The sequence below is a fragment of the Chiroxiphia lanceolata genome, chromosome 7, assembly GCF_009829145.1.
Source record: "Chiroxiphia lanceolata isolate bChiLan1 chromosome 7, bChiLan1.pri, whole genome shotgun sequence".
In the NCBI taxonomy this organism is placed as follows: domain Eukaryota; kingdom Metazoa; phylum Chordata; class Aves; order Passeriformes; family Pipridae; genus Chiroxiphia; species Chiroxiphia lanceolata.
In genome coordinates, this window is record NC_045643.1 from 11,733,963 (window position 1) to 11,746,910 (window position 12,948).

The 12,948-nt window shown below is 37.2% G+C and overlaps 1 protein-coding gene across 1 annotated transcript in view; it reads left to right on the forward strand.

The window, feature by feature from the left end:
- The window catches only part of AOX1 (aldehyde oxidase 1), a 41,611-nt gene that overhangs the window by 22,986 nt on the left and 5,677 nt on the right, over positions 1 to 12,948 (forward strand). The window contains exons 22-30 of the mRNA XM_032693368.1: positions 664 to 797; positions 2,025 to 2,112; positions 3,663 to 3,749; positions 5,281 to 5,472; positions 5,776 to 6,003; positions 7,078 to 7,173; positions 7,858 to 7,986; positions 8,494 to 8,568; positions 11,718 to 11,770. Of these exons, the coding sequence (XP_032549259.1) occupies positions 664 to 797; positions 2,025 to 2,112; positions 3,663 to 3,749; positions 5,281 to 5,472; positions 5,776 to 6,003; positions 7,078 to 7,173; positions 7,858 to 7,986; positions 8,494 to 8,568; positions 11,718 to 11,770 (1,082 nt within the window). The remainder of the gene's footprint in view (positions 1 to 663; positions 798 to 2,024; positions 2,113 to 3,662; positions 3,750 to 5,280; positions 5,473 to 5,775; positions 6,004 to 7,077; positions 7,174 to 7,857; positions 7,987 to 8,493; positions 8,569 to 11,717; positions 11,771 to 12,948) is intronic.

The window sequence follows — 12,948 nt, forward strand, 5'->3', positions numbered from 1 at the left end:
ACTCCAAGTCTCTTAGTCTTTCCTCACAGGAGAGGTGTTCTAGCCCTCTGATCCTTTTCATGATGGTAAACGGTAGAGTAAAGCCAACACAGCATGTGGTCTACACAGCAACAGCTGTAGTGCATGAAACTGATGGTATTTCAGACTCAACACTGGCATTTTGTGTTCAAAGCCCTGGTCAGCTCCTTTTATCATTTCCATTGTTATTATATTGCCCATAGCCAAGTACCATGAAGAACTTTGTGTTCAAGAAAATGATTTGAAGCAAGAACATTCCTAACACTAGCAAGACCTGAGATTTTTAAAAACCAAATAGTTTTATTTTAGATAAAAATAAAATTTATCTTAGTAATAAAAATAATAAAAACTGTATACTAATAAATTTTTATTATCCCTGATGCTTCTTACTGTTTGTTTAATGAAATCCAAGGGTATTATTCTTCGCTTCTGTCCATGGCCTTTTCACAGTCTTCATGGTAAAGATTTTAAATGTGAACACTGCTGAGCGTTGTTATTCTTTCTTTGTTTTCTAATCTAGGGTAAAGGAAAAAATTATACTCATCTGATAAAAATAGAAACATCTATGGAACCTTTTTCTAGAAAAGATTTCCATTTCAGAACCTTAGTTCAAGTTGGCATAAAATATTAAAACTGGTTTTGCAGGAGGTGGTAGCAGCAAGTTTAGGTGTTCCAGCCAACAGGATCATGTGCCATGTTAAACGAGTTGGTGGAGCATTTGGTGGGAAAATTCTGAGAACTGGCTTACTGGCATCAGTTGCTGCAGTGGCAGCAAACAAGTAAGTGCAGTACGTGCATATTCGGGTATGAAATGAAAATGGGGTGAACAAGTTTTGCATTTTGGCCAGATTACTTTCTCCTTTCCCAAAGGTGCTTGTCAAAAAGTCATACAGTCCTGACTTCATGTTTTGTAAGATTGTTCAGTGCATTTCTTGTTTTGTTTTGTTAGACTACTTATGTTAAGCAGCTCTAGCCTCAACTGAATTAGTGGGCTTGAAGAAGTTGGTATTAGGATAAGCTAGACATATTCAAAAGGAACAGTCCTTTACTGGGGCTTTGTGCATACATTAAAACATGACATTAACCATCCAGAATGTCACTGACACAGCAAGATGCGGAAGGAAGAGTTCATGAATGGAATTGCTTTTAAGACGTACTTCTAGTTCAGTCCTCAACATCTTTCAGTCAAAATTAGCTTCAATATATGAGGTATTAAGTTTTTTCTAATACTACTTGAATTAATCTAAGAATGTTAACACATAAAGCTCCATCCCCCACCTTCCATATTTGGAGGGACAATATTGGCAATTAGCTGTCAGGGCATAGTAACTCTTATATAAACATAGCTGATTTGCTGCAGAATGCACATCAGGCTATGTCCTGTCAGCCAAGATGATCTTGTAATCTGAGCGGTTAGCTCAATAAATTTATGTTGCTTCATTTGTCATTGTTAGAAAAACAGCTTTTGATTATTTTTGGACATATTATTATCTGTGTTTTCAATGAACCAGATAATGCTAAAAGTCATATTTGTTTTACTGTTTAAACTACCTTTTTTATTGTTAGGACCTTATTTTACACCTTATGTCCATTTTTTCTAAAGTATCTAGTTTAAATTGTATATGCACTTCTAGACTAATTTTCATATTTTTATTATCATTCATGTTTTGGTTTTATTCCAAGGCTCTGTTTTAGTATGACTCTGAATAGCTAAGAGGTGACTAACACTTAACACTGAAATAATTTCTTCAAGAGTAGTTTGCACTGAGTTATCTTGTTGGCTTTCAAGAGTTGAAATGAAAATTCTGACATGATTGTAAATGTGAAAAATATGAACTCTGGACATAGCTTTAAGCATGTACTTCAGCTTAATAAAGTTAAATTTAATCTAAATGCATGTTTATATACATGGCTAGATCTGGATACATGATGAATAACCATAGCCATCTTGTTAATAACATCCCTTATTTTAACTGAAATTTGACTTCTCTTTTTTTTGGATTTAGAACCAGCAGGGCAGTCCGTCTTATTCTGAGCCGAGGGGATGATATGTTAATCACCGGTAGCCGACATCCTTTTCTTGCTAAATATAAAGTGAGTGCCACAAGAATTAAGTGAAAAAATACCCACCTATACTCTGTGAATGAGGATTTCAGTGTTACTGGTTATGGTTCTATTATTGAAAATTAGTATAACTAATTCAATTTTAAAACAAAACTGCTAACCAGGGAATCAAGAGATAAAGTTGCTGTACAGCCCTTTCTCTGCTTCTTCTTCTTCTTCTGTCTCTTCAGGGTTTTGTTTTGGTTTTTTTCCTAGTTCCATGTCCTTTTCCTTTTATAGCTCTTTCTGTCTTTCTTTCTGGAAGCAGCAAGCTAACCTAACTCAGACTCCTTCTGCAGTGGTTTATTTTAAACTGTCCATATGGTTAGATTCACATAAAGAAAAAGCTAATTTTTCACAGAAAAAGTGTCATGCAGGAAAACTCATCCTATGGAGGAAATTAATCTCTTCCCTGCTCATACTCTGTCATCAGTCATAACTATTTATTAGGATAATTTCTGCCTTCTTTTCCATCTCTACTTGTCATGGAAATTACACATGCCAGCCATCATAACAGGTTTTGAGTCCAAGTTTCTGCTGAATTGATAAACTGAAAGATAGATTCCTCTGTAAAAGTACCTCTGTTAATAGCACTACAGCTTGAGCTCAGTGCCTCCAAAGAGGGACCCTAAAGAACAAAATTCCTGGACAATTATACCCTTACAATCTAAATTCCCCACCACTAGTGTGACAGTTCAGACCAGAACTAATATTAAGAGTCTGGAGTCTTTGCAATCTTTATTGAGTTCTTTCATTTTCTCTAACTAGGCCACTTTTCTTATATCTAAGGTTGCAACCCCTGCTAGAGATTATAGCTTCCTTATCTTTCAGCTTTAACTGGCTCTGAGGCCTTCTCTTACTTAACTACATAAAAGTTCAACATATCTAGGTAAAAATTCACAGCTTGCAGCCTAAGACTTCAGAAAATTTAGCTGCTAATGCTAAGCAAGTTATGCTGAACAAGTTCTATATAAGTACTTTACCAAATTGTGTGACACACTGCATAGGTAAAGCAAAAGAGGTTTTATAAGATCCTTCCCTGAAGTTGAAAATGAGCCATAGCTCGTGTAGAGAATTCAGGAGCTATTAGTGGCAACAGGTGAAAAGAGGGATGTGAATTAAAGATAACATTTCTTTGTTAATAAAAACAAATGTCATACTCCATCTGCCAGACGCTATTCTTACCAGTTAGAGTGGGATTTGGCTTTATCTACAGTGAACATTCCTAGGTGACACATTTACCAGCTATCTCAGGCAATACACAAGGAGCCACTGGGCATCCCTGCTTCTTCCTTTCCCAGTGGGCTGATGAAGCTTATTATATGCTGTACCTCTGCAGATCACAGATGCCAGGTGGGAAAGCCAATGTCTTAGGAACATACTTTCTTTCTGTCTTGCCTTTTTATAGTTTCAATGAAAGCTGTCCAGAAATTAATAGTGCAGTCTGATTCTAGCTGCATGAGTTGTATTCATTTTCAAAATATACAAGCACTTAAGAAACGAATGCCAAAATCTAAATAGGTTACTGTTGATCCTTCTAGGTTGGCTTCATGAACGATGGTAGGATCAGAGCTGTGGATGCCAAATATTACCTTAATGGAGGATGTACTCCTGAAGAATCTGTTTTGGTAAGGATTCTACACTGACAAATCTTACGATATGGAGGATTCATTAGCTGGAAAATTATGAAGGCCAAATTCCCTTGCATATGTATTATTAATCATATAGACTTTTGATGTAGGGACTCTGGGTTGTTGGAAGAATCTACACCAAGTAATTTAATCTTATTGTATTGGGTTTCTACAGGCAGATTTTGGTAGCCACAATGATGAGGAGCATGTACATTAATGCAGATCATGTCAGAACCATCTTTAGATGAAGTTCTACAAGGATACAATGAAGCTGGTGGGACCTAGCAGGGATAACCCAATGAGTAACCTTTCCACCCAACCCAGCTGTAGCTGGCATAACATGTAGGATAACAACCTTATTTTATGGGACCCAGCCCCAGAGTGAGCCAAGATGCTTGATGTTCATCATAATAACCTGGTTTTACAGCATGGGAGTTGAATAACAGTAGTCTATGCTTAACTTGGTTATTGTTCAGTAACAGTTAATAATGTTTTAACACTCTATGATTGCACCAAGATTAAAATAGACATTTCTGAGAAGAAACATTTGTATAGCTAAGAGTTGTACTATAACAATGTCGTCTTCACTCTGATTTATCAGTAACTCTCTAAAGACTGATCAGATATGTATATTCATACACATACCTTCTCTGAAGTCCATAAAAGTTGTGATCATTAAAAAAACCACCTTTTTTTTTATATTCTGCAAATGGCATTTCAACTTATATTTCCTCAGTGAAAATTTATATGGCATTATTCATATGCATGGTTATTGCAGCAAAATTATTTTCAGTTGTTTCTATGCAGAAATGTTTTAAAGTTTATTGTTTAAAGCTCAGTGGAAACAGTTGGAATAAAGGATTAAATTTGCCGTTCTACTTACCATTGATGAGAGTCAGTGACCTCTTCATGAGGCATCAAACTATTTTTTTAGCTTATTTGTTATTTTGATAGTGATTCCTAGAGCCTAGTTTGAGGTTTCTAATATGAGATTTTTCCTCTTGATGTGGTTTTTTTTTTTTTAAAGTAAAATCTCTACAAGAAAATCTTAAGAACGAGGAGAAACTGTAGACTGTAGTACATGTGCCTTCTGGTGGAACTAAAGCTTAAGTGTGAATTTCCATCAGAATGCTTTCATCAGTTCCTTTCATAGCCACTATGGCTTTAAATCTATTCTACCTATTTTTAGCTTTGTGTGGCTTTTGATATCGAAGTAGGAGTAAAATCAATCATAAAATGGCATATCTCTTACATCCTTAACTACTGATGGCACTCAGCTAATAATAACATCAGTTGTGTTCTGTGAGTATCAAAGAAAGAACTGAAAACTAATCTGCTGCATGAGAAATGTAAGAATAAAGTCTGTATGTGTGCATGAGTACTCTTACTACCATTGAATGCCAGAAATCCAATTTTAAAATTAATTGTCTCAAGTAAGGTCTTTACATGAGATGAGGAAGATTTAAATGTGAGTTTGAAAGAAGTACTGTTCTGACATTAAACTAGACCTGTTTGTCCCCCACCTCAGGTAGCAGAAGTATCCTTATTAAAAATGGACAACGTATACAAGATTCCCAACTTGAGATGCTGGGCTTACGTCTGCAAAACAAACTTGCCATCAAACACAGCATTCCGAGGGTTTGGCTTTCCCCAGTCAGGACTGGTGACAGAAACTTGGATAACAGAAGTTGCAGATAAAACTGGTTTACCACCAGAAAAGGTGACGAAATGAAGGCATCCTCTCTTCTGAAACGAAGTCTATGTGGTTGGAAAGTTAAACCCCTTTAAATTAGCTTAAGTGTTTGAACAAGTCTTTTCTAAGTTACAGATAACTCGTACTAAAATTCATATGTTTTTAAATCAATGTCTGGTTGTTGAGTGAATAATATGCTCTTAGAAACTGAACCAAACTGGTAATTGTTCAAAAAGCATACAGTAATATTCTTGATGTCTACTAGTCTCCCCAAATGGTCAGTTTGCTTCTAACAGGATTGTGTGATAGCTGTTGATTTCATTTTTTCAGATTAGGGAAATAAATATGTATAAGAAGAACGAGCAGACACACTTCAAACAGAAGCTTGATCCACAGAACTTAATACGGTGTTGGAATGAATGTATGGAGAAATCTGCATACTACAGTAGGAAAATAGCTGTCAGTGAATTTAACAAACAAAATTACTGGAAGAAAAGAGGGGTTGCCATTGTACCAATGAAATATCCATTTGGAATGGGCGCACGTCACCTTTCTCAGGTGAATTTCCTTGAAGAATAAGTGAGCTAAACATTTTATCCATAGGTTACAGTTACTTTGTCTTAGGATACAGAACAAGTGTGTTATCTTTCAACTTCTGGAAAACAATCATCCTCCTAATGGCTGTTCCCTGAAGAGGCTACACTAGATTTTAGCTCTCTTCAAGCTGGGATCAAAGGTATTTGATTTTCAGGACTTGGGCAGCTTGAACCCTGCCTACTTAGAGCCAGTCCCATCTGTTGTGCTACGGTGTTGGAATAGATGAGTTGAACACTTCTACGAAACGTTTTTGAAGACTGATGGCAAAATGTTCCTTGAATCAGTTATCCACTGTAGGAATAGCTCTGAGCTTACTCTTTCTGACCGTGAGTGTACTATGGGATGCTGTTTGTAAAGACTTAACCCTTTGATGTCATCAAAGACTAAGTTAAAGGAAGAAAAAAGGACAGTAGTATTTTTGGTCTTTGTATTTTTTTTTAAGGTGAGGATCCAGTTCTTTTGAAACAGACAGCATTCTGTCAATTGCAAATTATCTGACTGGCTTATGTCATATCAAACTGGCTGTCTCTGTTCAAGATTAAAGTCACAGGGTCTTTGTATTCCACAGTGCTACTTCTGGCTGAGTCCAGGAGGAAAATCTCATTCAGAATCTTATTGTTGTGTCTAATGCTGACAGTCTGCCCAACCTATGCAGTTGAAAAACCTGTGTCAAAGGCTCTCAAACATCAGTGAGAGAGACAAGGGGACTTGCAGCAATTTGCATGTACAGCCATTAGTGAGGGAGGTCCTTCAGCTTATTTTGAGATGATTGAGATACTGTTGCCAGGTGTAGGTTTATTTCAGGACCTAGCAACAGAAAAAGCAGACCTCCAAGAATTTGTATCTTTTTCTTTTGAAGTTCATTGTAGAGGAAGAGCAACAACTAGCATTCCAAATTTTGCCATCTATTCGAAAGCATTAAACAGATAAACTGAAATACATTTTAAAAACTTTGTCTTTTTTTTTTATTCATCAATTCATCATATAGAACATATTTCTCACTAATCTGATCTTGATTTTGTTTTTCTTTTTTAGGCTGCTGCACTGGTTCATATTTATACTGATGGGTCTGTGCTTCTGACACATGGTGGAATTGAAATGGGGCAGGGTATTCATACAAAAATGATCCAGGTAACAAATGATCCAAACAAATATTACCTCATACTTTGTGTGTCATGCAGATAAATAGTGTAAAAGTTTTCTTTTTGGTTAGTTAGTGTACCAGTAGGACAATTTCTTTATCAGCAGAGCCACTGATTCTTTGCATTGATAGAGTTAGAAAGTACCTTCGTTAAGTCATAGAGACAATAAGAAAAGAAACCCAGACTGATTGTTTTTTATTCTTCTAATAGCATGTGAAGAGGCTTATTAGAAATAAGATTTTGGGGGCTGATCCCATAAAACCCATGCTGAAAAAGGCAGTCAGTATTCAGATTAGTATATGGTCAAGGTGATAATATGTCCTAATGGATAATTGGGAGACAGACTCCTAAAGATATTTATTAAGTCAATGAAAGCTGGGGATCCGGGCTTGCATGATTTGCCCTAAGTAATACAGGTGTAAGCAGCAAAATCAGGAATGAATGCTGGACTTCAGCCTCAATCCAGTGTTTGAGCAGAGCTAAAACATTGCCCTTCTTTTCTGCTTCTTTGTATTGACAAGTTGGACAGAATGATTTCAGCTGGAGACTGGAAGAGAACTTGTGAAACTTTATCTTTCATGGTATCGCTGTCTTCTAGCAAGTACTGGGGAATTGTTGGAGTGTTTAGATTAGTTCTAAAACAGAGAAGACTATGTTGTTCTTCCCGAAACAGGTTGCTAGTCGGGAATTGAACATCCCCATGTCACGTATTCACTTCTGTGAAACAAGCACAACAACTGTTCCCAATGCGTGTGCCTCGGTAGGATCTGCAGGGACAGATGTCAATGGCATGGCTGTGAAGGTAAAGAATATTATTTAGTTTAAAAAACACCCTATGCCTCGAGGTATTTAATGCTTGTCAAATTTTAGTCACTAGTGATCCCATAGAAATAAGTTTGTGATTACCAAAATACTGCTGGAGATGGCCAAGAAGAAACATGACTTGACAGTTTCTCAGTAATGGTGCTTATGAGTTTTCAGAATACGATCTGTGCTTTCCCAAAAAGACTTATACTTGACAAAATCCTTGTTTCATCTGAAAAATTTAACAAAACTAACTTATACATGCAAATCTTGTACCCTGTTCCTGTTTGAAGTCTACTGATTGATTTATGCAGATTCCAGCGCTTGTAACTTCACCCTTTGTGTTTTATGTTTATGCAGTTAAAATGACACCTTCTACCATACTTTTTCAAACTAAGATGACAGTAAAGCACATACTAATGAAGTAGTAACTAAAACATATCTTGAATAGTACCAAATGTATCTGTGTTAATTTTGTGTTATATTCTCCTGAACTCTCAACCAGGATGCTTGCCAAACTCTTCTGAAACGCCTGCAGCCAATCATCAACAAGAACCCAAAAGGGACCTGGAATGATTGGGTAAGACATGTGAATCCTACTGAACATGTTTGAATGCTTGCAGAAACTGTGATGTATGTATTATAGTCTATAAATCTGCTCAGCCTAATAATCCTGAAGTTAAAAACTCTAGAAAGAGGTTATTCCACAATAAGATGGAGTGCTGTAGCAGAGTAGTCAAGAGAAGGTTATGGCCAGGCACAAGTGACTATGTGGGAAATAATTAGATTTATTGCTAGTACAGTGTCTAAATATTGCCAGTGCAATATCCAAATAACAAATCTATTACAATGGATTATAGAGTAATCTGGTCGTGGTCCCTCCTGTTGAGTCATGAGCTTCAGTGGGATCCTCATGCTTTCTAAACTTGTCAGAGAAGTCTAGGTGTGGCTAGGTGCACTTAGTTTCAGATTTGGTTCTCAGTCTGTGTCTAAAGGGTTAAAATATTTTGTGGTGTAACCCAAGCCAGCCACCGAGCACCAGACAGCTGCTCACTCACTCCCCTGCCAGCAGAATCAGGGAGAGAATTGGAAGAGTGAAAGCTGGAAAACTTGTGGGTCAAGTTAAAGACAATTCAATAGTAAAGCAAAAGCCATGCACACAAGCAAAGCAAAAAAAAAGGAATTCTTTCACTACCCCCCATGGGCATGCAGGTGTTCAGCTGTCTCCAGGAGAACAGGGCCCCATTACACCTAACAGTTACTTGGGAAGACAAACACCATCATGCCAAATGTCCCTGTCATATGGTCTGGAATATCCTTTTGGTCAGTTAGGGTCAGCTGTCCTGGCTGTGTCTCCTCCCAAATTCCGATGCACCCCCAGCCTCCTCGCCACGGGGCAATACAAAAAGCAGAAAAGGCCTTGACTCTGTAAAAACACTGCTCAGCAACAACAAAACATCTCTATATTATCAACTCTGTGTTCAGCACTAATCCAAAACACAGCCCTATATCAGCCACTGTGAAGAAAATTAACTCTATCCCAGACAAACCCAGCACAGGTTTGGCTAGAAATGAACAGATTTGCAGTGTTTGGCCTTGCAGAATCCGTAGTTACAGAGCAAAAAAACCACCCATGGAGCTACTTTAGGATTTTATCTCCATATTTAACTGGATCCTAGAACTTTTTACTCACCCATCCAAAAGTAAGTCTTCTCCATCTTTGGGGTAGACCTACCCTGCAGGCATCCCTACCATGGCCAGGGATCCACCCAGACACTGCCTGCAGCCTCAGGAGATCCAGTCTCCAGCCAGATTTTATACCCTCACACAAACCCATGTGCACCAAAGTCAATCACCAATCATCTCAGCTCTCCTATCTCTGTAATGCAATAATTATGAGAGCATCCAAACAGTTCCTCCAGCAATTCCCACTGGTGATCTTATGTTAGGACAAACCACATTGCCCATCAGAGACTGCAGAAAGGATGAAGGGGTGAGAGGTGGAGAGGATGCACATGAAGACCTGCCTGTCTTTTGTTACTGTCACAGGTGCTTGGTTTAGATATCTGGGAAACAATCCCCACATCATGCCTGGTTGGAAAGGAGAGAAAGCTATCTTTAAAGTCACATTTGGAGTCACAGAATGTTTTTATGTACAAAAAATATCAGCTTATGCAATAACATGACCCACCCCATCTTACCCTCAGACAAGTTGTTGCAAAAGCTTGTTAGGGTATATGTGTACCCTAACCCTAAAGTGTCAGTTTTCTTATGTAACTATTCTTTATTTTACCAAATCAATAAATAGAAGCCTTCTCAACTTCTTCCTTCCATCTCTCTCCCATATGCAGTATATTACAGAATTGCACAAAAGGGAGCAGGAATTCTTGCTCCAATTGCTCTAATATGTATTCGGTTATAATATTAGTTACATTTACAGTAGATTAATATAGAAATAGTGCTAAAGTTATTTGTAGAAGTGGCCCCTATCTGATACCACTTGAAACTGGAATAGAATTTTAGAGCTAGAAACTGAATTTTGTTAATTAAAAGCTTTCTGCTATAATATGAAGACATGGCTGAGAATCTAGTGCTACGTATTGAGATGTTAAAAGAAAACCTGTTTATCCAGTATTGGTCATTATCTACAGCCTAGTGAAATGGACATTTACAGATCCAGTATATACTAGGGTGTCTTCTTCTCAAGTAATTAAATACTATAATAACTGTGAAAATATAAACACTTCCTTTGCAGCAGTAATTCCTAAGAGTAACAAGAAATGTTGGCACATGTGTGCTAGCTTGCTGACAGCTATGTATGCAAAGATAATCTCCTCTAATAAGTACAAAATTAATTTGGATGATTCAGACACACTAAAAGTATTATCAGGAGTGGATGACCTAAGAAAGAATGTTTATATGTATCCAGAGAAGTAATCTTACATCTTACAAAGTCAGTAAAACCAATCAAAAACCCCACAAAAACTTCTTGACTTGTAAACTGAGTAAATCTAACATGAGAATCACTGAAAGGGAATGAATTTGGGACCTCATACTGTCACTTTTACCATGGGCAGAATTTCAAAGAGCGTTTATCTTGAAAACTGTTATTTTTGTGCAAATAGGTCATGCAGTTCTTTCATGCCACGTGGTCGTTTGACCTTGGCTGAACTCCAGGTGCCCAACAAACTGCCCTATCACCCCCTTTATCAGCAAGACAGGGGAAGAAAATAAGATGGAAAATCCCCCACAACTCAGTTGGCTAAGATAAAGGCAGTTTACTAAAGAAAAAGCAAAAGGTTGCATGTCTGCACATGGTCGTATGACCCAGTATAATCAGTGACTTATCAACTAGATCTGTTCAGCTGACAGAGACCCATTTCTATTGAATTTGAGCAGAAAAATTGAGCAGGGCCCTTTCTGACTCTGGCATTACCAGTAATAAAGATTCTGTGAGAACACCACTGTTGACAGGTCTATTCCTTTAATGTATTGCCAAAAGAATTTAGATTGCTCATTGAAAGTGGGTTTAGTTCTACAGTATTAGGCACCATGTGCAACTAAACATGTTCAACTCAGCTAGTCTTCCTTTCCTTACAATTTTTACAGTTTGGATTTTAAGTAAACATATGTCAGCCAGTATATATATGTAAATAAAGTAAATATATGTACGCATGTTCCTTCGTGACTCCTTCCTTGGTTTACCACAAGCACTGCTATATTTTACAGGTTAAAGAAGCTTTTGAACAGAGTGTGAGTCTATCAGCTACTGGCTACTTTAGGTAATATATTTTTGTTCCTTAAAAATGCATAGGTTAGACCAGGACTGATTTCTGAAGATAACCAAGGATGTAAATAGAAGCTCCTGTCCAATAGTTCTTTCTAATGGTTCATGTTATGTTTTATGTAATTAATTGATATATTGGGGTTTGAAAGAATAAAGTTTAGGTGTTAATTTATGAGTAGCCCTATGTGGACTCTTTAGAAAGTATTAAAGGAATAATTTGTGCCATCTTTGCTCCATGATTTGCCATTAGTAAACCAGAAAGCATCAAAAAAGGGACTGCTGCCTGTAACAGTAGGTGTGCAAAGGGGGATATAGTTTGTTTACTGGAGGCTGTATTGCTATAAGTTATAAATACCATTGTACTACCAATTATTTACAATTTTATCCACAAACTGGACCACACCAAGTTGCATGACAAGAAGAACGAAATATTTATCCAGGACACACCTTTAACTAGCAATCAGGTGCACCTGTGAAAAAAATATGCCCATTTAATTCTAGATCTGAACTTAAGGTTATTTCTCTTTAGATGAAGGAGAGTTTAAAATGTCTGGTTGAGTTTAGCAGAAAAACTTACGGTAATTTTTTTTTTTTTTTAACTAACTCAGGAATCAGATGCCATGATTCAGCAATAACTGAAAGCTGGGGACTTAGAGCTCACATTAGAAGTGAGGTTGCTAATTGACCCTAGTTTTTGGAGTCATTGTTTTGACTTCTCTGCTTCTGGAGCCTCACAAAATTCCCACCATATATACTCTTAGATACGAATTTATTCACAACAGCATGCTGTTGGAGGACGCAATAACCTTAAACACAGTTCCCACTGCTCTCTCTCAGAGCAGTCTCATCATTCTTTCTCTCTGAATTCTTTCGCTGTGTTTATAAAGAACCAGAAAGGAAAAATTCCTGTGCTATAATTCAGGTGGGATTCAAAGCAAAGCTTTTCTCTTAGCCTGCTGTGCCTTATATCTGCTTTCCATCCATGAGTATTTCCTACTTATCAATAACAACTTTTCAGGTCTTCAGGCAGTCTGGAGTAAGTTGAAGAGGCACTTCGCAAACCCAGACATATTTAAAACACCCAGAAATGCCCAAATAAAATGTCCTTTCTTGCCATTAAGTCTGTTCAAATATGTTTTCTGCTTATGAAGCCCTTTAGGAATGTAGATATCA